Source organism: Aythya ferina (genome assembly GCF_964211825.1).
Source record: "Aythya ferina genome assembly, chromosome: 5".
NCBI lineage: Eukaryota > Metazoa > Chordata > Aves > Anseriformes > Anatidae > Aythya > Aythya ferina.
Window position 1 is genome coordinate 63461088 of NC_140301.1, and position 25563 is coordinate 63486650.

Sequence of the window (25563 nt, forward strand, 5' to 3'; positions counted from 1 at the left end):
GAGGAAAGGAGAGGAGAGGAGCGGAGCAGGGCAGGAGCGCGCAGCGCAGCGCCCACCCCGCGCCCCATGCGGGCCCCGCGGCGCTGCGATGGCATCTGATGGCCGCGGGGCGCAGGCGGCTGCGGCGGCCCCGGGAGGCGCTCGGCGGCCCCGGGAAGCGGCGGCGGCCCCGGGAAGCGCCCTGAGGGGGCTACCGCTCTGAGGGGGGCTCGCCCCGCGCCCCCCGCTGCACAGGAGGAGGAGGAGGAGGAGGAGGAGAGGCGGAGGAGGAGAAGAGGAGGAGGAGGAGAGGAGGAGGAGGAGGAGGAGGAGGAGGAGGACCGGAGCGGTGCCCGCCGCCTGCCCCCGCCGCCCTGCCTGCGCGGGCGTGCGCGGCTCGGCCGCAGCGGAGCGCGGGGCTCCGGCGGGCGCTGCGCTGCGCTGCCCCCCCCCTCCGTGCCTCCCCCCCGCGGCGGGCTGGCTATGTGGATGCTCACGTGAAGATGGATGTGGCCATCGGGCTGCTGGGGCTGCTGACGGTTCTGCTGGAGGGCAGCTCCGGGCAGGGGGTGTACGGTGAGTGCGGCGCCGCGCCGTGACCTTGTCGCGATTGTCGCCTAGCCGGGGGGGGTGGGGGGGAGAAGGGGTCGGGAGGGAGTCGGAGGGGTCTATGGGGGGGGTCCCCAGCATCCGCGGGGGCGGCGGGGCCCCGCTGAGCGCCGCGGGAGGCGGCGGAGGCAGCGCTGTTGCCATGAGACGGCGGCACCGTGCGGCGAGAGCCGGGCCGGGGGCGCTGGGGGGGGCCGGGGGGCGCCGCACTTGTTGGCGGCCAGGGCCAGGGGGCGAGCCGCAAACTTGCCGGTGCTCCGAGGAGGGGGCGCTCACCCCCCCCTCACCCCCCCCAACCCTCCATCCTCCCGTTTTCCCCCCGGGCGGTGACTTGCAGATCGCTGCGGGGCGCGGGGGGGCTGCGCCGAGCCGGCCCGGGGCTCCCCCCCTGCCCCGCTTCCAGCGCCGGCCCGGGGGGGGGCGCAGCCGGGCTGGGCGGCTGCGGGCGACCGGGGGGGTCGTGTGTGTGTGTCCCCCACCCCTCCCCGACCCTTCGGGCTGGCCCCGTTGGGAGAAGCGGCGGGGATGGGGGCAGCGGGGGGGGGAGCCGCCCGGTGCGCTGGAAGCCCCGGGTTATGTAAGCGGCGGTGCGGGGCCGCGGGGGGCTCGGCGGTGCGGGGAGCCCGGGATCTGCGGCTCTGAGCGCACCCCGCGACCCCCGCACCCCCCTGCCCGTGCGCCCCTCACCGCGCCCAAAGCCCTGCTGCCCACCCGGGTCGAGCTCTACTTTCTGCCCTCCCCCCTCCCCCTTTTATTTTTTATTTTTTTAATTTTCCAAATTTCGGGGGGCTCGAGGATGCCCGAGGGGCTGTGCTGGCCGTGGCTGGATCGCCGAGGGGCAGCTCGCAGCGCCGGGGCTCGCTGCCTCCCCCGGTGCCCAGGCACAGATTGTCGGAGGCGCTGGAACAGCAACTGCTGCCGCGGATAGGAGAGGGCTCGTTTGGGCAGCGCTGCTCCTGGGGGGCCTGCAGGAAAGGGGGCTCCTGCCCTAGGTTGGACGCCAGCATCGGAGCCCAACGGGGTTGTACGGAGACTTTTCCTCGGCGTTGGTGCGTTTCCATCCTGCACACCATGGTACCTTGCTTCGGTTGGGGACGAAGGGCTGGTGGGAGGGTGGGGGGCAGTGGTGGGAGGTCAGGCGTTGGCGGCTGCGCGGCCGTCGGACCTGCTTCGTGTGAATTTGTGCTCCCTCTGTGATCCCCACCACGGTCACTGTGATAAGGGGTGCTTGGAAGGTGCTGCCCCGAGGTGCAATAGCAAAAGCGAGCCCTGGATTGGGGAAGGGGAGCTGCTTAGTCCTTGTGGCTTTGGCTAAACAGGCTGGTGCTACCCAAACAAATGTCGTGTCCCTTCTTGAGGACCCCAAGCCCCGAGGCTGTGTCTTGGCCGTGGGAGGAGCGGTGCCTGCTTTGGGTCTGGCTGGGTTGTGCTGCCCATGCTCTGCCCGGCTGCTCCAGGGCTCCACGAGCTGGGGCTGCTGCTGTGGAAGGTGGGGAGCAGCCCTGGCACCGCTGTGTGCGTGTCCACCCAGAGCAGCAGCCCTCGAGAGCTGGCTGGGGCCTTTCTGTATTGAAACGTGAACCAAAGGCATGCGTTTCTATCCCTAGCTCATACAGAAATGGAATCAGCATCCCCTGATATCCGGCTATACGTTTCCCCGTAAACTTTCTTCTGTTGCTTCTGAATAGTAAAGATGGGATTGAAATTTGGCTGCTTTTACTGAGGAACCTGAGGGAGAATTGACACACTGAAACCTGGAGCAGTGTCCCGAGGCTGCTCAGCAGGTCAGCGATGGAGCAAGGGCAGGCACAGCTCAGGCCACGTCCCCTGCACCTGCTTCTTCAAGGGACTGGGGGGGAGCAGGGCTGCTGAAATCCCTGGCGAGGCTTACAGCTCCTCAGCTCTGCTTCGCCCGGCTTGTTTTCTTGGCAAAAAAGGCTTTAGAAAAGCCCAAGTGCTGTATGCACTTTTCCTCCCGTTTAAATTATGCATGACTTGCATGGTTAATAAAGCAGAAAACATAAGTGTTCAGAACATGATGGTTATCCTTTCACCAAACTTCAAGTTACAAGAGAATAAATGCCTAAATGAGAAGGCCGACGTGGGCACAGAGTGTTTTTAAGCAGATAAGTGGCATCTCATCAAAGGTGTGGGAGTTCTGTGAGACTGGAGAGCAGATTTCCCCAGTGCCGAGCTGCCCTGGCTGGGAGCTCACCGGGTGCTGGGTTCAGATGCCGACACGCGGTGTCCCCGGGGTCCCCGAGCACTGCCACTGCCACGGGGGACATGGGGGGGTTCTTGGGGAGCAGGATGGATGCTGCTGGTGCTGCTGGAGCGATGGACCAGCACGGGGCCCTGCAGGGAGTGATTGCTTCCCGCAGCACAGCCGGCACCTTCCGACTCGGGGATGCTGCTCCCAAAGGCACGGGTCACCACAGTGATGGGGGAGCCGCCGCCGGGTGGCCCCCCCTGAGCAGCCCCCTCTGCAGCACGGCTTCCCCTGGGCCCCCACCCCTTGCAGAGCTTTTTGTCATTTTTCCGTGGCTTTGCCTGCCTTCCTCCCCCGGGCAGGAAATGAGAAGGGCAGGTTCTGTAAAACCCAGGCATGTCATAGTGTGGGCAGTGTCCGTCTGTCCGTGCGCCCCTCGCTGTGCTCTGTCACAGCTCCTGGACTGCACAGGGCAGAACACCCCTCCCGAAGGGGTGGATAGCGTTAGGACAGCTGTAAATGCCTCCTGGAGGCACAAGATCCCAAACGCAGTGAGCATCCACAGTGCTTGGATGCGCCAGGAGCTCCCCGGGGCTCTGCCCCACATCGGGGTGTGGGGTGGATGTACACAGTGCTGGAAGGGGCCATGGCTACGGGAACGACCTGGCTTCTTTCTACGAAGTAATGTGGAAGCACAGGTATTTATTACGTTAAATGTCAGGCAGGCTGTCCTGCTCCCTCGTGCCAATCTGGAGCTGGTATCCAGCAGCGTCGATTTTTAGGGCATTTGTGTGTTTTATAAGGAAGCAGGTTTGGGAACTGGGAAGCCGAAACCCGGAGCTGCGCCTTCCCTGCCCACAGGCAGCTTGCTGCGGGTCTGAAGGGCTCCGCGTGTGCATGGGGAGGGCGCACAGGGTCACAGGGGCCAGGGAGAGGTCTCCCGGCCCCTCCGGCAGCTGCTTCATGATGAGGATGATTATTTGGTGGTGCACTCGGCTCCCGGGGGGATTAAGCAGCCGGGCGGGCAGTGCCTGCTGCTGACCTCGCCTTTCCCTACCCCTCCCTGCTCCAACAAGTGGATTGGAAGGGCGAAAGAAAGGAGGGAGGGAGGGGAAAAAAAAAGGAAAAAGCAGTTAAAACAGGAGCATTTTCCCTGCTATAAAGGCCGGTTGGCCGGTCCTGCCGGCGAGGGCAGCGGCTGGGTCAGCAGCCCCAGATGTCACCAGCGGCGTGGGGACAGAGGGCATTTCCGCGGCGCTGCCCGGCTCGGCCGGCCGTGAATGGGGTCGTTGTGTTGGCCGCCCGAAGCCCACACAATCCGGGACTTTGTGCGAGGGAAGCGCGGCAGCCCCGGGAACAGGGGAGGAATTATGCGGTGCCGCAGGGGCCGGCGTTTCTGAGCAGCTGGGCGCTCCTGGCTGCCGGCTCCGGGAGGTTTCGCAGGAGCCAAGCGAGCGGTGAGAGCGTTAACTCTTCCCTGAGCCCCGGGGAGGCATCTCATCCTCCCTCGCGCGCTGCAGATGTTTACGCTGGGATTTTGGGGCTGAGATGAACGGCGGATCCAAGGCAAACCTCGGAGCTGGGGAGGCGTGGACGCGGCCGTGCTCCCCTTGCTGGTGGCTGAGACTGAAGCCGTGCCCATGCATCGTGGCCGTGCTGCAGGTAAGGGGCTGGGCAGCATCCCACAGTGCACACCTGGGCCTCTGGGGCTCTGCTTTTGCCCTGGGATGCAACAAATTGGAGTCTAGGGGTGCAAATGGAGTAAAAATGCTCGGCAGTGGAGATTGAACCACACTGGGTCTGACTCCAGGTGTGTCCAGGGCTCCAGTGGAGAAACTTCCATCAGGTTTTGTGTGTCCCAGGACGTGTGACAGCCCCAAACAGCCCCCTGGCACACAGCGAGTTGTCTGTGCTGTGTTGGATGGCATCACTGCCTCTCGCCCTCCCGGGAGCAGCTGATGCTCTTGGCATATTGGTAAAAACGTTACCTTTGAGTCCATGTGAAGGAGATTTGGAAGAAATCTGGTGGCAAGGAAACAGTCTTTAAGCAAATAAAACAAACGCTCTCTTGGCTCGGAAGAGCAAAATCCTGTTTAATTAGAAGCAGTAAGATGGAGTGCTGGGGAGGAAGGAAGCAGACGAATGATTACAGCTCAGGTTGGTGCTGTTCAGCCTCCTCAATGTTTTTTGGGTCCTCCTTTGGGTAAGGGACGACCTGCTCTCTGCATGCATTGCAGTGCCAGCCTCTATAGGCACACGTACACGTGCACCCTGCCTAAATAGCAGCAAGCAGAGGGCGGTCACTGCTCCCAGCCAGGGCTTTTCGGGAAGGAGGACGTCCTTGGGAGGCAGGGAGCAGACTGGTGGCCAAGCTGAGAGCTGCCTCCTCCCATCAGTGCCTCTCACATCGCTGAAAGGCCGAAGGAGCACGTGGCTGCCTCGAACCTCGCCGGCCCACATGCATTCAGCTGGGTGTTGGCACCCGTTTGCCCCCGTTGCTCGTTGCCAGCATCACCGGGTACCAGGAAGGTTTGTGGTGTGGAGAGCAGCGCTTGTGAGGAGGGACTGGAGCTGCTCCGGGTGGTAAGGTGCTAGAGACCAACTGAGGCAGGTAAAAAAGGAGATGAAGAAGATAAATGCACGGTGTAATTAGCTCAGGAAGGACGAGGCAGGTGTGGTGAAGCAGCTCCAAGCGGCCACCTAAGGTGCTGGAGGAGCCAGCTGTGATCACCCGAACTTAGCAAAGCCCATGGTGGAAATAAAGCTCAGGGCTTTTAACAGCTGGGGTAATTAGCTGCTGGAGCGGCTCACCGAGAGATGTGCTGGGCTCCCTGATGTCGAACATCCTTAATGTACCATCAGATGTTTCTTCTGAAACTGGTGAGGTTCATATAGGTGGGGATCGCTGGGGGAAATCCCTGGCTGGCAGATGTGTGGGAGGTCAACGCCGGGGAGACCCGCTGTCTTTCCTGGCCCCAAGCTCGAGGAACCAGTTAATCTATTTTTAATATATCAAAGCAATGATCAGAGCAATATATGTTACTTAGCAAATGGCCTGGACTTTAATTACGTTATTAAGACGTTACATGATTAAAACACTGCGGTGGGAAGCTCAGCATGGGAAGGGGAGGGATGGGATCGGGGACGGGAGGGCTCCCACTGCTCGTGCCTGTGCTGGTGACCCCTGCAGCACTGCTCTGCTCTCCCTGGGCTCTCTGCCTCGCTTTGGGGCTCCAACCATGGCAGCACCAAGCCTGGAGGCTGCAGGCAGGTTTCAGCCAGCCCAGGAGCCTTCAGCCCTCAGGAGGCAGCCACAAAATCTTTGCCATCACCTTGAACGCGAAGCTGCTGAGAGTTTTGTTCCTGGCATCGCTCCGCTCACTGGTTCTGGCTTGTGGGCTACCAGGGGTAGGGATCATAGGGGGAGGGAGGTGAAAGCCCTGTCCTGAGCTGACCAAGAAGCATCCATTCGGCCTTTCCAGCTTAATGTGATGCTTAATTTGGGTCTGGACACGGGCAGGAGCCGCGTCTGCTCCTCCTGCACTGGGCAAGGTGCTCTGCAGCGCTGCTCGTGATGGCTTCCTTGCGTACACACATCAGTGGTTGCTGATAACTCCAGGGTTCATGTCCCACTTCCCTGTCTCATTTCTCAAAGTGGAGTGAAGCCTTTTTGGTGCAGTTCCTGTTTTGTGGATATTTGAGCCCAGGGAAGTTTAACGTTGAACTTGGAAGTGTTTCCCTCCTAGAGAGATGACGCGACATAAGACGTTCCTGGGGGTAAGATGCTCTGCAGTCCTTCACAAGCAGTCTGGGAGGAAGTTTTTAGAAAAGTTGTTGATTTTAGTTATCTCAGTGCAATTTCTTGAGAAGTTTCCTGGATGTCCACGTAGTGTGACTCCTTCCCTGGTCCAGCCCTGCTGTCCTGAAATCTTTTAGGTCTGATGGGAGCCTGACAGGCTTCCAGGTCCCTCCTGCCACCGTCCCACTTTTTTAAGCCACCGTGATCACATCTCCACGGACTTGTGCTCTGGTTTTCTGCTGTGCCCGGTGTTGTCCTTTCCTGTTACGCCCACAATGATCTACAGAGCTACCTTGACACAGTTGCACAATAACCTACTTCTGGGGAATAAAAATTCAGCTCAAGTGCTCCTTCTGCAGCGCCGTGTGGTCACCGCCTTCCTTCCCAGGATTAAGATTACATGTTGGCTGAGCACGGCTGCAAGGATGTGGCAGCTGAAGTCCTTCTTTCCAATTCCTTGATCATTTACACACTACCTCGTTCCAGCTCCAGCTCTTTGAACGCTGACCTGAGCCTTTCACTAGCGTTGTACATGGGTCGGTCAGAAAAGCACGTGTAGGGGTTGTGCATTTTAGGTGGACCCGTGCCATCGGAGCGGCATCCACACCACTCTGGGGCTTTGTCCCGCTGTCTGAGCAAGCCCCTTGTGAAACTGCTGTGCCCTGCACCCAGAAAGAAGCTCCCGTCCTGCAGCTGGGCCTGTTGGTGTGGCCCTTTTGCTGCACAACGCCACGAAGGGGCTGGCTCAGCCTTCTCCAGGGCCATCCAGGTGGTGTGTGGTGACAGCGGATGGTGTCTGCACCTTCCCTCCTGCAGGCTGGACACCCCAAAACTCGCTGTCTGGGCTCCTGCTGGCACAGCCTGTCCTGTCCCATGGGTTCTTCTCTCCGAGCTGCATGGCTTTGCATTTGTTGGTGCTGAAATTCAGGAGGTTTTTCTCAGCCCGTTTCTCCAGTCTGTGGGGCTCCTGCTGCTTTTTATTATTATTATTATTATTATTATTATTATTATTATTATTATTGCTATTATTATTATTGCTATTATTTATTTATTTATCTATTTATTATTTTTTATTTTTTCCCCATCCCTTCCCTGTGTGCCCGGGCCACGTCTCTGTATTGTCCCCTCCTTCAGGATGCCACCGTGCTCTGAGCACCTCCCCTGGGAAGAGAAAACCCCACTCTGAGCATGAGGGGACAGAGCTCATGGTGCAGGCGTGCTGTGGCTCCTGCCCCATCCCTGGCAGCACAGCCTGTTCAGTTCTCCCAGCTCCCCAGACTGGGAATGGTGGAAGAAGGACGCCCACTGCTCACGAACCCCATGAAGATGGCACATCTCAGAGCAGCTCGGGGGTTCCTGAGGCCAGCAGCTGAAGAGCACAAGGGTGTTTTGATGGCAGATTTTCCCCTTGAATGCCTGGCTCCGTAGTGCACTGCTGTCAAACTGAAGACCCTTGTGAACGGACCCGCAGCATGATGGATGCTCGAACCAGGGCTGGCTGTCCAAACGTGCTTGATGGGCATGAAGCAATAGAGAGAACTGGGGCAATTTGCGTGCTGGGACTGGACTAGGTCAGCCGTTTGGAAAGGTGAGCCAGTCTGATGGACTGGTTAAATAAATGTCATGGAGATAATGTCTACAGCAACAATGCACACGCTTTGTCCAGCCCCTCCAGCCTTAACGGCCCTTTATCTTATAAATGCGACCCCTTTAGGAAAAGGGTTTGCAGTCAACAGTGGTATTTAATAAAAAACAGTGGCTAGGTATCTGCGAAAATAAAGGATTTGCCCAAGAGCCAGTTATTTCCTGCTGGGAGGGCTGAAGGAACTGGTTAGGGGCTGGTTTTCAGGAGGCGGAGGCACTCGGCTTTTTGGGGTGTTGCATTGTGCATTTTTTTTTTCCTTTTGTTTTTAATTATATTGATGGGATGCAAAGCACTAGGGCACATTGCTCTGCAAGGGTCAGTAGCTGTTGTGGCACAAGCTTTGCCCCAGTGTTCAGCCTCCTCAGGTGATGCAGCAAAATCCCCCTTCCTCGCAAACCTGCTGCATTTCCTCCTGCAGAGATGCAGACATGGGAGAAACACCATGATTTGTGCAGCTGGCACCACCCAGGCACTCAGCTGCCACATACAGCTCAGTATTTCAGTGTTTCTCCCCCAGATCCCTGCCACTAGTGCCAGGGAGAACTTTGTGCACCAACCCTGCCGCCTCCCCCTAGGTTTTGCAAAGCCTCGCTATGAAGTGCCCAGCCCCAAAGCCCCCAGTGCAAAGTGGGTCGTGGAGCTGTTTCCATGGGGCATGTCTGCAGCCCCTCAGCTGTAATTAATTGTGGTCATTACTTAAAGCCAGGCCAGGTTGCTCATTGCTTTCTCTTCTTATGGGGGCTGTGAGCAGGCTTGGAGTGAGCTGGCAAAGCTTGGGTGCCCTGGTTGCTCTCCTCTTCCAAATGTGAGTTTTTCCTTATTTTTTTTTCCTCTTCTTTTGTTGAAGTGACCCTTTTCCTGTAGGGGAAGGAAAAGGTGCTGGGGGGGCAGCCAGTGCATTCCTGGCTGTGCTGTACGGGTGGGTTAAGATGTGGCTGGGAAGGTGGCTTCTTTGTAGTGCTGCTTGGTTCTTCTGTGGGGTTGGGAACAAAGCTTCTGGAGCTGCTTTGTGGGTCTGCAGAGATGCCCTGGTCCCTGCACTGCGTCTGTACCTCTGGTTCTGATCTACTGTGTGTTTGTGTGGGTTATCATGTGTGGTGTCTGACTGAACCCTGGCAAGGAGGAGATGGAAATGCTTCTTTAAGGAGAGCTGGCTTTTGGGGATCTGCCTGGTCTGAGCTTGGACCTGGAGCAAGGAGAAGTGTGTGCCTTCTGTAGCCTCCAAGGGCTGCCTGAGCTACCCCAGGTGGTCTGCGTGTTTCCACTAAGTGGAAATGTGCTGCAGCTTGTTTTGACTTGTGGCTTTTTTAACCTGCACGCACGCTTCCATATCAAGCAGAAAGGAGTTCGGAAATAGGCATCTCACACCGAAAAACTTGAACTGTTTCACTTAGAAAATGTCAAAACATTTAAATGTTTTCCAATTATTCAAAAAATGCTGTCAGGAATTTGTGGGATGTGTCAGGCTTTGGAATTTACATTTTTTGGTGAGGAAAAAGGTTTGTGTGGGGGAGGGAGGAAGGAGCATCCTACCTGAGCTGGTGTAGTGGTGAGCCACGGATGGAGTTCTCTGTCCCATGTCTTAGGGTGATGGGAAATGAGCTGATCTCCAACCATATGCAAAACCAAAACAAAACACTGTTTTCTAGTAATTTCTCCTTTTTTTTTCATGTCAGTATGTGTACTGTTGTATTGGCACATGAAGTGACCTATTTTAGGTGAGTAATTCTCCGTTAACTGCCAGGCTGCTCTTGCAGGTAGAGGTCAGGTCTAACTCATGGCCCCAGCTAGGTTTTGCATAGCCCATGGTGCCCTGCTGTATTGCAGCACTAATTAATTGATTATCAATTAATCCATGGTATGTGGCTGTGAATGGTAATGGGGATGTTGGGTGAGCAACTAATTGCGGTGACCCTCGGTGTTTAGGAGCTGGGCTGCCTGTGTCAGCAGAAAACAGGGCTGAAATGATCAATGTGCACAAGCGATCACTTCCCAAGTTCATGGGGCATAATTTAACTCGTGTTGGCATTGCTGCCTTCTTTGTGACCATTCAGCAGTGCCTGCCCCAGCCAGGTGCTTCCCTGCAGGATCTGCGTTGTCACCTGTGGTCAGCTGGGCCAGAGCTGTTCCCCTGGGAGCTGTGAGTGCTCATCTTCCTCTGGTGGGCAGAAGCTCTCACATTTGTAATTAGCTTAATGCATGTGTTTTGCCTTATAGGAAAGCTTAACTTTACCTCCGGCACCTGAACAAAAAAAGACTTCACTGCAGAGGCGAAATATTCTCATAAAAGGAACGTTTTGTTGCCCACAGCTACTCCATGCTCAAATAAGGAGAGTCCTCAAACTGCAGGGGCTTCTAAAATGTAAAACCAATACCCTGCAACTAAACTCTCTTACTAATGGGCTCTCCTCCCACCCAGCATGCAGGGGAGCCCCATGAGAGCCCTCTCCCTGGTGCAATGCGATGAGCTGGAGAGGAGGGAGTGGGCTGCCTGGGTATCTGTGCTTCAGGGGCTGTGGTTTGTTGTGGAAGGGGTGCACAAGCTGAGTGAGGTCAGTGTTAGAAATGAGTGTTTTTAACTAAGGAAGGGGCATGTAAGCCCATTCCTGCCTTGCTTATCAGGCAAGGTCTGAACTCTTTTGCCCCCTGGGTGGTTCAGGATGCCTGTTGCAGGAATTGTGGCCCTGGTGCAGGGAGCAGTGCTCAGATGGGCAGCTCTTGGGGTTGGTAAGTGCTGGGCCTGGGGCTGCACCTTGGCACTTGCACCAGGTTTTACCACCCCTGCTGCTAGGAGCACCCAGCAGCCTTGTGGTGCATCCCCACTGATGTCTTGGTGCTGTCACCTTTGGTCCATGTGCACCAAACCTGGAGGTGCTGTCCCCAGTTTGTGTAACTGCGTGTGGCTGTGGTGGGCTTGGAGCAGAGCTGATCTCCCCTCAGAGTGGTCTCCTCCTGCCTGGTGAGGGGTGGCTGTGCAGGTAGGTGGGAGGCTGTGGTGATGGGGGCAGCTGGAGATTAATCTGGGGGTCAGCTGTGCTCCACTGAGTTCCACAGCTGTAGCTGATACAGGAATAAATTAAATCCTAACAGCTAGGATTGGTGTTAAACCTGCTCCACAAACTGGCTATGCTGTGAAATATGGCCAGGCAGGGACTTGTCTGGCACTGTCCCTATTTAAACCCTAGCTTGTTCTTAAGGCCTTGTGTTTAATAGGGGTTAAAAGTGTCTTTAACTACTCCAGCCCCAGGAAGGGGGAGGACTCAGGAGGCTGGACCAGATGATATCTAGAGATCACTTCCAGCCTTAAATGTTCTGTGGTTCTTCATCAGCAGTGATCCCAATGGGAGCTGCAGTGCCTGCTAAGAGAGCCCTGCTTTCCTGTTGTAGCTAAGGATCTGGATGTTTCTTTTTTTTCTTTCATGTTTTTCTTCTAAAGTTGGCAAGTCCAGGTGATGTCCATATTCCAAGTGGAAGGTTCAGCAAAACTAATGGAAGAGCACATGTTGGCATGTTCTCTGATGCAGCACAGGATGATAAGAACCGAAAAATATGGCTTTATTTTCTACTCTATCAAAACATTATGGTCAAAAGTGCCTTGGAAAACTAATTTTAGACATGCTGTTATGTGTTTCTTGAGTAAGAATAGTGAAGCTGAGGTCTCCCTGTGGGTGTGCTTGTGGCTGCTCCTGTCCCAAGGCAGCAGTGCTGTGGGGCTGGGTGGGGAGGATAAGGTTTGGTGAGATGGCTCATGCTGTTGTGAGCCAGCCAGGTAGGGAAACTCATTTAAAAGCAGTAAATCTACTGGTGTGAAGCACTCTGCTCATGCCAGGGCTCAGCAAGTTGATATTCTGCTGTAAAATCATGCATTTATGGAATAACTTATCCATTTTAGAGGAGTTATTCTCTTGCTTTTCTTAACATAAGATCCCCAGGAGCTCAGCTTAGTGCTGGTGTGCTGTCACTAAGCTGGGCAATGTGGCTTTCACATAAATGTCTGTGTGTGCTTGGATCTGTGCTCACAGCACAGATCCAGCAGGGTTTGGTGTGCAGAGGGTCAGGCTGAGATCCTGCTCAGCATGGGGCTGTCCCTGTGTGCTTCCCATGGAGTCTAAGAGGTGCCAAGGGCTGCACATTAAGGAATCCTGGTGTGGGCAGCACCCTCCACAGGCAGAGATCATTGCTGCTGTGAGGACTAAAGACCCCCATGTAACTTCAGAAGACCTTTTCCTTTTCTCCACCTTCTATCTTGGCCATATCTCAAACCCAATCCTTGAGCTACCCGGTGGCCCCTTCTGTGTGCTCTGTGCTGGAGGTTTAACCTGTGCTGCCTGAGGAGTTTGCTCGTGGTGTATCACCAGCACAGCGTGCAGCTGAGATGCTGCTGTCTGGTGTGCTAGTGAAGTTCTGAGTTTTAACTAGCCTGAAATCACTGAAGGAGGAACAAAATCATATGCGGGATTAAGATCGCTTTGGCACTGATTTTTCTCAATTAAAATTTCAAGTTTACAGCTGCTCACTTATAGCAGGAAATGCATTTTACCACTTAAGAGCGTGGTTGTCATTAACTTCCTAATTGCAAGACTGTTATTACTCATTAAAATGTTAATAAAATCTACCTGAAGTGCTGGGGTTTAAAGCAAAACTCTTGAGAGCTTGTGCCTGGACCTTAGCACAGGGTGTGCTGTGGATGTGCCCTCAGAGGTGTCCGTCCTTGGGTGGCCCTGGGCAGGGGAAACACCCGGTCCTGGAGTACTTGGGTGCCTGCAAGGAAGCCAGCTTACTGATCTAAAAGCCACTCAGAGTGTGACACCCAGGTCAGTGTAGGGTGGGGGGACCATGAGAGGGATGGAAGTGGAGAGATGTGCAAGTAACAGGCTTTGGTAGGCGCAGAGAAACAGAGCTGTGTGGCTTTGAGGCAAATTTACTTGGCCTGCAGAGCCTTTAAGGTGGTGCTGTGTTTGTGCATCACCTGTCACAGTGGGGTCACAGCTCCTGGCAGGATTTCTGAGTCTTTAGTGCAATGTAAATGATTAGCATGTCCTTATGAAACAGCCACTGGAGTGTTTAGTGTGTGTGTGGGACAAAAGCAGAAACAGTGTAAGAAGCACTAAATGATCACCTTACTCTCTCAAAACTGTGACCATTGTCAGATGATCTGACACCAGCAGCCCATTTTAGGGTAAAACCCATCAGTTCAGCTGTGCTGGCCCCATTCCTGTGGCTGGTGTGTAGGGGAGAGGGGCAGGGACAGTGCAGCTTCCTGCAGGGTTAGCCCTGGCTGTGGGTAACCTCTCAGCATCTTCAGGGTAGTTTTGAGAAGGTCCTGGGGAACGCTTCCACTGCCTGTATATTTAAAAAGATCAAAAATGGGAAGGTTGGGAGTTATGGCAGGATCTTGAGGCTTACAAGCCTGTCCTTTTTAAACAGGGAGGTGAAAATGAGGTTTGCAGAGGAAAGAAGTGGGAATCAAAGGAAGGATGGTGATGGCTTTCAGAATTGTCTTGGAGTATCTCCTAGGTGCATCAAAGAAATGCAGAGCAAGTCCTCAAAAACTCTCAACAGAGTGAGAAGTGGGAAAGGAGGGAGCAGTCTGGGCATCTGATTCAGGTGCTGGGGGGTTAGTGCTAAGTACTTGCTCTAATTAGCTTATTGAAAAAGACTTTCTCATGCTCTTCTAGGGAAATACCTACTATTGACATGTGCTGACAGTGGAAAGACAGGGTTCTGTTGAATCACTCTTTGCATTGGGAAAGCTCCTCTTTCAACTGTTCACCTTCTGAGCACCTCTGTTAAAATGTTCCCTGTTGTGACTAGGACAGTCTTGTGCCTTAGTGGTAAAATAATGTAATAAATCAGCATGGGCTGGGTACAATATGGGGGATAAGGAAAGCAGCCCAGAAACAGCAATGCTAAGCTTTCAGATATTGAAAGAGTTATGAAATGATGAAACACGAATAAACCTAAATGTAAAGCTGTCCTGTTGCACATGTCTAGGTATTGTGTTCCCCAGGGGATGAACACATCCCTTATCCCTGCAACAGGGGGAGTTAACATGGGTCAGGGGTGTCAAGAGAAAAGAGAAATCATTTTCTGGGTTTGCTTGTGTGTTTTCATTTTAAGATGAATCCTCAAGTTCATCTCTTCATTAGTCTGAGCCTGGTTTCTGTGAGTACCAGCTGTTCTGCAAGCATTTCAGGGCTGTTGTGTTGCATTGATTCATTTTGCTCCCTAGTCTGGCACAGGCTTACACTCCTGTGCCATGCCCAGCTGAAATGTCCCCTAGACTTCTCACCCTGCAGGAACTGCAGTGGTTTTTAGAAGAACTTGGTTCAGCCGAGAGAATTTCATTTTTCTTCCTGGTGCAGAATTGCTAATGAAAGCTTTCAGGGCAGAAATATGTCCTAACCTGCCAGGTAGTAGCAAATGTAGAGGCCTCCAGAGCATCGTGAGCTTCCTGGGAGCGTATAAGGAGGCACAGACCACTGCAGTGCTTATGTCTGGATGGAAAACAGCACTTTGGGTTTTAGCACAGTTGTGGCTAGGTGATTTATTAGCTCAATGTCCTAGGAAAATGAGGCTTACTCAGCCATGCTGTCTGTTCTTCACTGCTGGCTCAGAGCTGGAAAGCTCTGACTCAGCTGGTGGTTTTCCCTAAGCACACATACCTCAAAATGCCCAGTGCCCTCCTGCCCAGGGAACTCTTTCCTGCACAGGTCGATGTGAACCTGGCTGCTTTGGAGCTTAATGACAGTGGTAGGTTAAAAAAACAAATAAACACTTGAGTCTATACCATCCGGAGTCCCATGGTTCATGGGAGCTGTGGGAGAAGCCCATTGAACACTTCAATTGGCAGTGCTGTTACAGTAGTTCTGGCTAGGCCTGATTTCACTAAAAGCTGTATTTCTACTGAAATTGAGTATGCTCTGAAGTTCTTATCCCCACCTGCATGATGGTCAGTGGTCTCATCATGTATTTCTAGAAGATAGATAATGCTTTCAGCACGAGTTCTTACATTACATGTCATTCTGGCATTTTAAGAGCTCTTAAAACTAAAAATTGTACAGATGCTCCATTAAAAAATGTTTGGTATTGTAGGTGAGGGTCTTGATGGAGGCAGAGGCACTGCAGGAGTTTTCTCATGGCTTTCTCATGTTTCCTGCCCTGTCCAATGTGCTGAAATACCTTGTTTGTCTTTAACCTGGGTGTTTTCAGAGATGCTTCCATGGTTCCTCACAAATGGCTGTTCTGGCTGAACTGAGGAGACCCAAATTACAGGGCAGGAGTGAAGATGCAGGTGGAAGCATCCCCATGTGGGCCCCTTCCTTGCCCCCTGCAAAATCTGTTGCTACACCTTGTTACCTCTCCAGTACCACCAGAAATAGTTATGTGCAGCATTTGGCTTTCTGTTGTTGCTCTGAGCTGGTTATGGGTGGCAGCTCGGGTGCTTGCTCAGCATCATGGGCAGGATTTGTTCCCTGTTCCAGCACGGGGCTGTTCCAGACAGAGCTGGGCAGGACATGGCACAGGGCAATAAAACAGTGCCAGCACTGAGGGAAGCTTGAACTGTGAATTTTGCCTCAAGTGTTGGTAGTTACTGCTGGTGAAGGGGGAGAAAGTGGTTTGTGGCATGTTTGAGAAGTGTGGTTCCGGTTGGAAAGATGTGGCACAGCACCCTTTTGGAAACAAACAAGGGGGTCAACTTCTTGTGGAAAACACTTCTGGGTTTGCAGATATAAAGTATTGAGAGCTCTGTCTGAGGTTTATTATTAATTAGGGCTGTTGCAATGAAAGCCTCAGGACATGGAGGAAACCATGCCAGGGATTTACCTCATGTAGGCAGGGTTTTTGGATGGGGTGTGGGACCAGAGCCAGTCCCGTGGGGCAGGCAGAGTAGGCCTCGTGGGGACAGCACTGCAGGCTGCCTTTCCATGGCTCCCCCTGCCATGTTCTCTTCATGTTGCTTATTTGGGTCACCCAGAAATTCACCTTGACTGAGCCAGCAGAGGTCTGTGCTGCTTTACTAGAGCCAGGCCTCACCTCGTGGTTAATCCTGGTGTTGCTGTAAGGCAGCCACCCCACCGGGCTACCACATGAACCCCTCAATACCCAACAATATAGAAACTTATAGAGCCACTGCAGGCATGAAAATACCAGTCCCTGCACTACCATAGGGCTGGTACTGGAGCCTGTTCTCCCAGTGCTGGCCTAATGGCTGTGGGAGCTGGGGCTGTCCCCTGGGAGGGCAAAGGCAGCGGGCTCCCAGCTCTTGTCTTCCCTGCAAGGGTCTGAAAGTCACTGCTGGCTTCACCCAGCCATTACAAGTCACATCCACAGAGCCTGTGCACTGTTTGCACCACGTGTGTGGGTTAAGCTTAGTGTAATTACAGCCCTGTCTTAAGATCTTAATGCAAAAATCTTGTTGAGAAATGTAATGCTGTGAAATGTGGAAGAAAGTGTGTTTTCGTGGTCTATGACAAATGTGACTCAATCTGGTGGAACTGAGGGATTAAAGCAAGGACTATATGGTACCTGTAATGAACAGTAGCAATTATTTGGCTTTAGGCTCCCCTGAACCCAAGTGGCACCCATGGCATTGCTCACATGCACACACCTGCACTTTCCAGTAATCCCTGGTGGCCTGCAGCAGGCACAAAGGCATCTTTCTGGGTACTTTTCCTGGGTTTGAGAGCCTGAATGAGCTTGGAATGGGTGCTGAGTCCAGCAGAGCCCTGCTGCTGCACACCTTCACTTGCACCAGCCCCAGTCCATCTTCAGAGCCAGGGGAGCTCCTGCTCCCATTTGTCATGCATTTTTTTTTTGCAAGTGTATCCCAGTAGGCACAACTGATTGCTGCATTATAAATGCCTTGGCAAGCAATGCAGTAGTCCCTTTCTGTCATGTAGCACAAGTCCTTGAAGACCTGGAGCAGGGGGAGCTGCACAATGTGCAGCCGCATGGGGCCCTTTTGTATGTAGATCCTCTTATTTGCTAATGGGATTTAGATTTAGACTTCCATCTAGCAAACCTGAACACTTGCCCTAAGGTAAAGCAGCCTTTTATACCTTGCAAAAGCAGCACATTAAATGAAGTGGCAAGCAGGTGGAGGCTTTACATACTGTGTTGTCTGTAGTGTCAATGCAGAGCACTGTACAAATGGCATGTAGCCCTGCAGCAGGGACCAGCTTCTCCTTGAAAGGCTTCACTTAATCCGGTGACACTGGAAAACATGTTTTGTTCACTTGCAGCCTTCAAACTTGGCCTTAGTCTGCTCCTTGCTTCAAGGACTGAGGTGGGAGAGAAGCTGCTTAGCTGCTGAAGAGGAGCAGCATTCCCAGGAAGGTTCTGGCTGCTTGTACTTCTTGCTCAGCCTCGTATCTATGTGTAGGAGAATTGCTCCTTCCCAAAATGCTGCCTGGTGAGCAGGCAGTGCCCCAAGTCCCTTGTACCTGCTCTCAGCCCAGTAAGATGAGCCAGGATCAGGTCCTGGTGGGGTTTGCTGAGCTGTCCCAGCACCTATCTGCTCCTGAGGAGCACTGTGAGGCTGCTGCTGTCTCTTGCTGCTGTTTTCCAGTGGCAAGTGGGCTTTTCCTCAGGCTTTGCCAACTGAGGGTGGGATGTGTATGGAGCAAGGCTCCTCCCTGTTCTTTCTCCATCTTATTGCACCAAATCTGTATCTGCTTGCCTGAATGCCCTGGCAACAGTGGGCTGGGAAATCTGCACAGAAATCCTCCATTTTCCCCAAGTTCTCAAAATATTAAACCTAGAACCAAAAAAATGCAGCTTCTTGTGCCTGTAAGGCAAAGGGCAATGTTGTCAGGAGTCCTCTGAGCCTGTGAGCACTGGGCATGGGCAGGCAGCAGTGGTGGTGAGCTGGAAGTCATGATGTGACAGGAGAGCTGAGGAGTAAGGTTAAACGTGTACATGGTGTGTGCAGTGTATGGAGAGTAACTGAGGCATTAGGTGTGGAGAACTGCATGGTTTGTGATGTATAACCACCAGTTACATGTAAAGTTGGGTATTTATAGGGTTGCAATGCTGAATGGTTTGGAGGAGGTGCATCAGGAAATGGGTCTGTGCTCCCACTTTGTGCTCATGTCCCCCCACAGCAAGAGCTGCACCCCAGGGACAGCACAGCTCAGCCTGCTGGCTGCAAAGGGCATCTCTGACACTCTTAAATCATCCCCTGGGTTGGGAAGGCTGTGCAGTGATGTGCTGGCTGCTCTGGTATGGGTGTGGGAGGGAGGGGTGCTGATGTGCAAGGGCTCCTCACAAATGCAGTGGTGCTCCTTGCATCCTTATGAACTCTATAGGGGCATTGCCATAATGTCCTGAGCTGGACAGCTTAGGAGGGTCTCCATGTGGGATCAAGCTCTGCATGAAGCTTCAGATGGGGAAAGGAGGCTGGAAACCTTTGGCTTGTTTCTGGTTTTCTGAGTTTTCCTGTTCCAAGTAGGATGGTTTGGTGTGGAGGGACCTTCAGAGATGTAGTGCAATGGCTTGACCTCTTCAGGGCTAACCAAAAGTTAAGGATGTTCTTGGGGGTGCCATTCCCTTGTGCTCTGTTACTGGGGGAAGGGACTTTTCCAACTTTTTCCTATCGGAAGAGACCTTTCTTATGAGCCTTTCAGAAGGGAAGGAGGGAGGGTGGGTTTTCCCTTCTGACAGACTTCAGGAATAATCCAGTGTTGTGAAAGGCTCTGTGCAGTCTCATCTACTTTGGGGTGTGGGGAGTCACAGGAACCTTACAGCTCTGCTTTTCATGTGTCAGGTGGGAGCTGTGAGAATCTCGTTAGGGTGCTTCATTAATTGCTTCCTCACTGATATGTGGCATGGCAGAAGTTAGCCCTATGTAAGCAAGCTACTTTTCCCCTGTGTTCCTGGCAGTGGCAGCTAGGTTTTGTGGAGCTGTGACATGTTCCTTTATCACAGGGAAATAACTTTCATTTTGTGTGAATTGAATAAAAAATGTGCGGGATGACATCATGCTGCTTAAGCAAATGGTAACAGGGAAAGTTGCACGAGTTCAGTGTGCTGGCTTTTTATAGCACATGAATGAAATTGCTTGCTAGAGCAGCTGTGAGTTGAAGACTGTTAACCATACATATTTCAGGTAGATCAGTTCTGAAAAGTCCTTTTTAAAGTCTCGAGGGAGAGAGCAAGAAAAAAAGTCAAACCAAAGATTATTTTAAGGCACATTGTTTCTCGGTGTGGAGTGCAGGGCTCTGAAGCTCGGGAGACTGAACATTAAAATTACCCTCCTGTTACATAAGTGCTAAATAAAGAATACAATCAAGACTTTTACAGGAAAATAGTTCAGATCATCAGGCGGTGTGTGAGTTACTTGGAGTTCTCACAGATCCCTGTCTGTCTCAACACACCCTGGTTATTCTGGGTGCCTCTATGGGCCCTGTGCTCCTAGCAGGGTACCTATCACCCTTTTGGGAAGCCACCTCTTCATCCTGCCAGGGGCCCTCAGGAGGTTTTCCAGCTGCCAGCTTGTCTTTGGGGCTGTGGGCTTCCTTCAGCAGGGCTTTAGTGTCCAGGTCCTGCCTGTGTTGGTGGTGCTGCTTTGGGCACAGCAGAGAGCCCCCACGGGAGGGCTGTGGGTCAGCACCCCCAGCCCTACAGCATCACCCACCAGTCCTTGGGCAGGACCCAGGTGCCTTTACCCAGTGGGGATGTCTAAGTTTAACACCTGGAGGTCAGGGCAGAGTGGGAGGCTGGCTGAACAGCTAGTGTGGCTGCTGTTTTGGCATCTCTCCTGGTGCTGTGCTGAGGCTGAAAGGCTTCAGAGTGGCTTCAGACTTCTGTGACGGCTGCTCATGTAATGACAGGATGTTGTGCCTGTGCCAGGAATCCCTTCCATGCTATCATGCAGCAGGTGGAGCAGAAGTTGTGATTTACCCCTGAACCAGGGCATGAATTGAGAATAGGCTCCCTTGGTCAGACCCGTGCCCAGTGTTGTCCCTTTGCAGGAGCTTGTAGCAGGTGGCAGAGGATGAGCTCTGTTCTGGAAGCAGCACCTTCCCTGCGTACACATCCGTGCATTCAGGAGGCTGAAGTAAGCCTTTCCTCCTGCATGTCTTTGCAGTGCTTTTGAAACACTTTCTATTTTTGGCCTCCAAAATATTCTGAGAGCAGGCTGTACAACTTCATTGCGCGGCATGAAGTAGCAGGCACACAATTTCATTGCTGCCTCGTAATTCTTGTGTTATGGAAAACAGTGCAAGCTCGCTCTGCCAAGTCCTCATGATATTAATGATTTTAAGAGACTCTGCTGCATCAGATGAAGCTGAACAGAGGAATAACTGCTGCTGCTGGTGCTTTGCTTTGCAGTGTGTTTGTAACAGACCCCATGCTGGTTCTTCCAGCACAAAACAGAAGTGCTCATGCAGCATACCGGGTGGTGTGCAGCCCTCTGTGTTTGAATGGGACTGAGTTCTTCAGCAAATCTCCATGTTCTGGCAGGAAAATATGCATGTAGACTGATTGGAAGCAACTTGTGAAGTCCTCTGATATAATTTCCAATGCAATATGAAGGCCTTAAAATGCATGATTATTTGTGGAATTTTCCTGCAGTCAGAGTTGGAAAATCTGATAGGCAAAGTGATGCTCCTGGTACAGTTTTGTACTTTTTGGCATACTTCTGTTTTGATTTTAAATGATCTAAGAGGTTCTTTTGCCTCTTTAATTGTTTGTTTCCTCAAATGAAGAGAGAGAGCAAGACTCTGTTCTCAGGCTTGGTGTCCGTGTGCAGGTCCCACCTCTGAACCCAAGCTCTGCACTTGCTGATGTTCTTTACAAGGTGCTTTGAAGTCTAGGCAGGAAAAAAAAACAGTAGCTATAGCTGCTGCTAACTTCTAGGAATTTACGGAAGGACTAGCAGTATTTTTCTCTTCTCAAGACCCTGTCAGCTCCATTCTAAAGGCTTGGGATGGTTGTGCAGATAGCATCAGGGCTTTTCAGTTGCTTTTAAAGGAAATTTATGGTTCTCCTGATAGCATAGAAGAGCTTAACAATGTGACTCTTGTGGGTCTGAAAAGCAATAACTTAAAATTTACTTTTAAGAGCTCTTGATGCATTGGCCCTTCCTGTAGGTTGAATATTGTCCAGGAAGTGTGGTATATCACACACCCCCAAACCTGCCAGCTGGGACTTGGTGGAGGTAGTGAGAGCTTGAGGTCAATGGAAATGACAGAGGGAAAGCTGGAAATAAGAGCAAGGAGTAAGATCCTGAGAAGACTGCGGAAGCAGGCTCAGCACAGACCCTGCTTGGGCAGAGAGGGGTGGTTTGGCTCCTCCTTAGAGGTAAATGGATTTCAGAAAGGACAGCACATGGGGAACCATGGGGAAGCTGCAAATACCAGCAGCAGTGAGGTCAGGCTGGAGAGCTGATAAACTTGGTGAGTGCAATACTGGCCCTAACAGTAAGTGCCTTAGGCACTTACCCAATTTGATGTGTCCTGCAATGGTCAAACCTGCAGTGCAGTTGTGCAAGCTGCAAATCCTCTGAGGAGAGGATGGGGTGTTGCTGTCAGCCCGGATCAGCCTTCTGGCTCTTGAGTCAGGGTTTTTAGCTGCTGTGAAGAAAAAAAGGCTGAGGCTACCAGTTCCTGCTCTGGGCATTTGCTCTGTAAGACTCCTCTCCACAATGGGATGCGTTGTGGGCCCTGTGCATTGGCAGTGGGGAAGGGTGCTGAATATTGGCCAGGAATTGTGGTATATCACATGCTCCACATGGTTGGTGTGGCTTCTAGAGAGGTTTGAGGTGTAGCAGGGCAGGAAACGAGCACAGTGGGGTGCAGGTGGGGAGACAAAGCTCAGCCAAAAGGAGAATGGGTTGCACAAGTGCATTGCTCCAGCTCAGGTGCTTGGGTTCCTCATAACAGCAGTTGGTCCCCACAGATGCTCTTGATTTCCAGCCTATATTGAATTAAGTGAATACAGCTGAACTAGGTGTGCCCAGGAGTGCTGCTGGCATGGAACAGTGTGGGTGACAACCCCCCTGTGCAGGTGAGGAGCAAGGGATGTCCCCTGGTGATGTCCCTGCTGCAGTGAATTACCCAGCTGGTCCCTGCAGAGCTGCACCAAAGCTTTGCCCCAAATGATGCTGTGTCTGGGCTCCTCGGGCTTGCCATGCTCTCTGCCCTGCAGAGCATGTGCCTTGCTTCCAAGGGCTGAGCAGGAAAATGCAGCTTTGGGGTGTTTTTTTGTGTGGAGGCATTATGCAATAAGTACTGAGACTGCTCTGGCAGCATTGCATGGTTCCTCTAGTGCTGAAGAGAATTAATCAGAAAAATAATTGTGACATTAAACGACCGGTGACAGAACTTATGTTTTCCCACCCACAAGCTTCTGTGGCTTTCCAAAGCCGCTCGTCTCCTGAATATCTCAATGTGGGAGCTCTGATGCCATTTTTCAGTGTGTTATCTTCACTTTTTGAATCATTTCCGTAACTTTTAGGAGGGTACTGGTTTGTCTCCTGGCATATGGAATAAGTGGAGACATTTTGATAATCGGGGGGTGGGGGGGATTATTTTCTTGAAATAGAAGTGTTGACATCTGCTTCAGAGAATAACAAATGTTCAACCAAAAACTCATTCAACACCCCTTGAGTGCAACAGCAAAGCCATAATTGCACATCTTGCTTGACATCCTGAGCCTGCATGCAAGGATCACTAATTATTCTGTGGCTTTCCTTTTAGATGGGTGCCACAATAATGAATGGTTATCAAAAGGCTCCCATTGTTTTGTTTGGGGGGTTGATCCCAACAACCTTGCGTTGCTGGTATGTGAAATTCTCTGCTGGTGTGTTTGTGGAGGTGCTGGGGGCTGCTGCAGCCCTGAAACAGGATTGTTGTGGGGCTGGTGTGTGAGTGCCTTAAGGTACCAGCTGGGACTGGGGCACAAGCAGCTCCACCAATGCTTACAGCTAATGGCAGTGTTTTCATTTATTTATATAAAATATATAGCTTACCTCCTAAAATACATAGTTGGTATAACTAAAAGCATTAAAGCAAAGGGGTGAGAGGGAAACTCAGAAAACTTGGCCTTCATTTGGAGCTGGGCATCAGAACAGAGTTCAGCTCTCATTTTTTTCCCCATGAATAATTTATGCACATGAAAATTGCTCTTGGATATAGCTGCAGCTGAGAAATGGGAAAAGAATTTGGAATAGTACAAGAGTTCCCTCTTATTAAAAATGTTTTTTGCTGCAACTCGTATTTGGATTTTTCATATTTAATGGGGATTAAAGCAGAGCACAACACGAATATTTTGGGTCTGAGTAAATGGATCTGAAATTGTAGTGGTGGTGTTTCAACAACACAAAATCCAGTGGTGGTGACAACAAACACTGTTTCAACTCAGCCCAAATCATTTTTTCCCCGAGTTTGGCAAGTGAACCAAAAAATCAATATTTGCCCAGCTCTAGAACTGGGTCAAAAAGATTAAATGATTTCTCCGGCATGCAGTTGGTGGCAGTGCTAGGAGCTGAACACACACACTGAGCACACCCAGCTCCTCCTGCATAGCTAAACACTTATGTTTTGGTCTCCAGGACTGAAAGCTGAAAGTGGATGACTTTTTTATGGATGTATTAAATAATGCAGAGACCCTGTGTGTGTGCTCAGATCCTGGGGCTTGTGTGAGGCTGGGGGTCAGAAGAAGCATTTCCATCCCAGAGGTATTGGTGCCCAGCACCTGCAATGGGAAATGTGCTGGTGCATCCTCCCTGTTCATCTCCGTTACCTCATCTGCTCGTTTCCATAGCTGTAATGCTTCTAGCTAAGTGCAGGGCTGTCTGTAGGAATAACTTTGGGACTCTGCATCCTAATATTGCCCAATCCAAGTAAGAGCTGGGACAACCAGGGAATATACAACCTTGGTGGGGGAAAACAGCACTGAGTTATTGGGCCATTGAACAGACTTGTCTGCCTTGGTGGTCTGCACATGGCTTCATATGGGGCAGGAGGTGGCAATTAAAAGCAGGATCTTTAGGGACTGGACAGGGTAAGGCTTTGTCCATGTGTCAGTGCTGGCCTAGCTGCTGGTTTGCTCAAAACTTCCCCAGTTTCTCTCAGATAACCCCATTTTGTCTTGCATCGAGGCAGGCTCTGCTAGGATGATATCTTCCCTGTCTGGGACTTGTAAACAGGCTGTCTCTTAGGAAAAGATATTTTTGAGTGGTATTTTATGGGTTTAATTTGCACTGAGTGGCTTATGACAGCAACAAATACAACCTTCTCCCTCAGCTTGCAGAATAGTGTAGATATGTGGATGTCAGCTTGGGCTGGTGCTTTCCCCCTGTTTCTCAGTGACAGGACATGGCCCAGCACTGCCTGCCCCTGTGTGTCAGAGCTAGGCCCGGGTGCTCTGGATGGGATGCTGGGAGCCTTCAATTAGCACAGGTGCTGGCTGAAATGCTGCGAGTAATGTTGAATTACGTACACATAATGTGTAAGGTGGGTCTGGTAAAATGTTATTGCTTCAAAGTGTGCCTTTACATCGAAGCTGAGAGAAGGGCAGGCTTTGTTTTCATCATGGGTTCAGAGCCCTGCTAAGAAGCTCCTAAGTTCCTGGGGCTGCTCCTGGATCTCCTGCTGGCTCGGCAGAGTCCAGTGATGGGCACATGTGCTTGGTATTCAGCATTCAATTAGCAGTTGGAGGCCTTGCATTTAAAGATGCTGGGATTTTCAGATTTCTATTTTATTTTTGGCTGCGGTAACAGTTGCTAAATATTATTCCTTTGACTTGTACTTCTGTGAGACATTAGTTCTCAGTATACATAGCAAACAAAATACACAGTAAAAAAAAAAAAAATTTGGCACTTTCAGAGGGCCCGGACCTTATATTTGGGCTAACAGCAGCCTGTACACAAACATGCTTAGACTGCACGCAAAGCAAGTAGTGCTGGGTTGAGTGACTGCTCCTGTGTCCCCCCAGGTAATCTGTGCACATCCACAATCACTCCCTGTAATCTCATCTAATCTCTGCACATACAGAGTGGCATAAATTGAAATGATTGCCCAGCCTGTGACAAAGTCAGGATTTCCTCTAGAAATTAAAAATTAATTTCCATGGATTTTATGGTTTGCAGTTAGAACTGGCTCCAGCCTGTCGCATGGGTGCCAGAAAGGCATCTTAAAGCTCTGAAATCAGCTTTCCAGAAACTCTGCTGCTCCTATGTAGGCTTTTGATATTAAATGTGGCCAGAGGTGGCCTCACTGCCCAGTGTGTCCCATCCAGCAGGGTGACACTGATGGTCCCATTAGAGACTGGGATTCATCTTCTGCCAAGGCAGGATTTGGGTTTTCTGCTGTT

General features: G+C 51.8%; 1 protein-coding gene across 3 annotated transcripts in view; it reads left to right on the forward strand.

The window, feature by feature from the left end:
- The first annotated feature begins 406 nt into the window (after positions 1-406).
- MDGA2 (MAM domain containing glycosylphosphatidylinositol anchor 2) overlaps positions 407-25563 on the forward strand; it is a 328803-nt gene continuing 303646 nt past the window's right edge. For 2 of the 3 annotated variants that reach the window (XM_084522442.1, XM_084522443.1), the window contains exon 1: positions 407-555. In XM_084522442.1, the coding sequence (XP_084378568.1) occupies positions 483-555 (73 nt within the window). In that variant the 5' untranslated portion in view covers positions 407-482. Of the gene's footprint in view, positions 556-8977; positions 9047-25563 lie in introns of those variants that run through there. The other variant, XM_084522444.1, reaches the window with a different exon arrangement.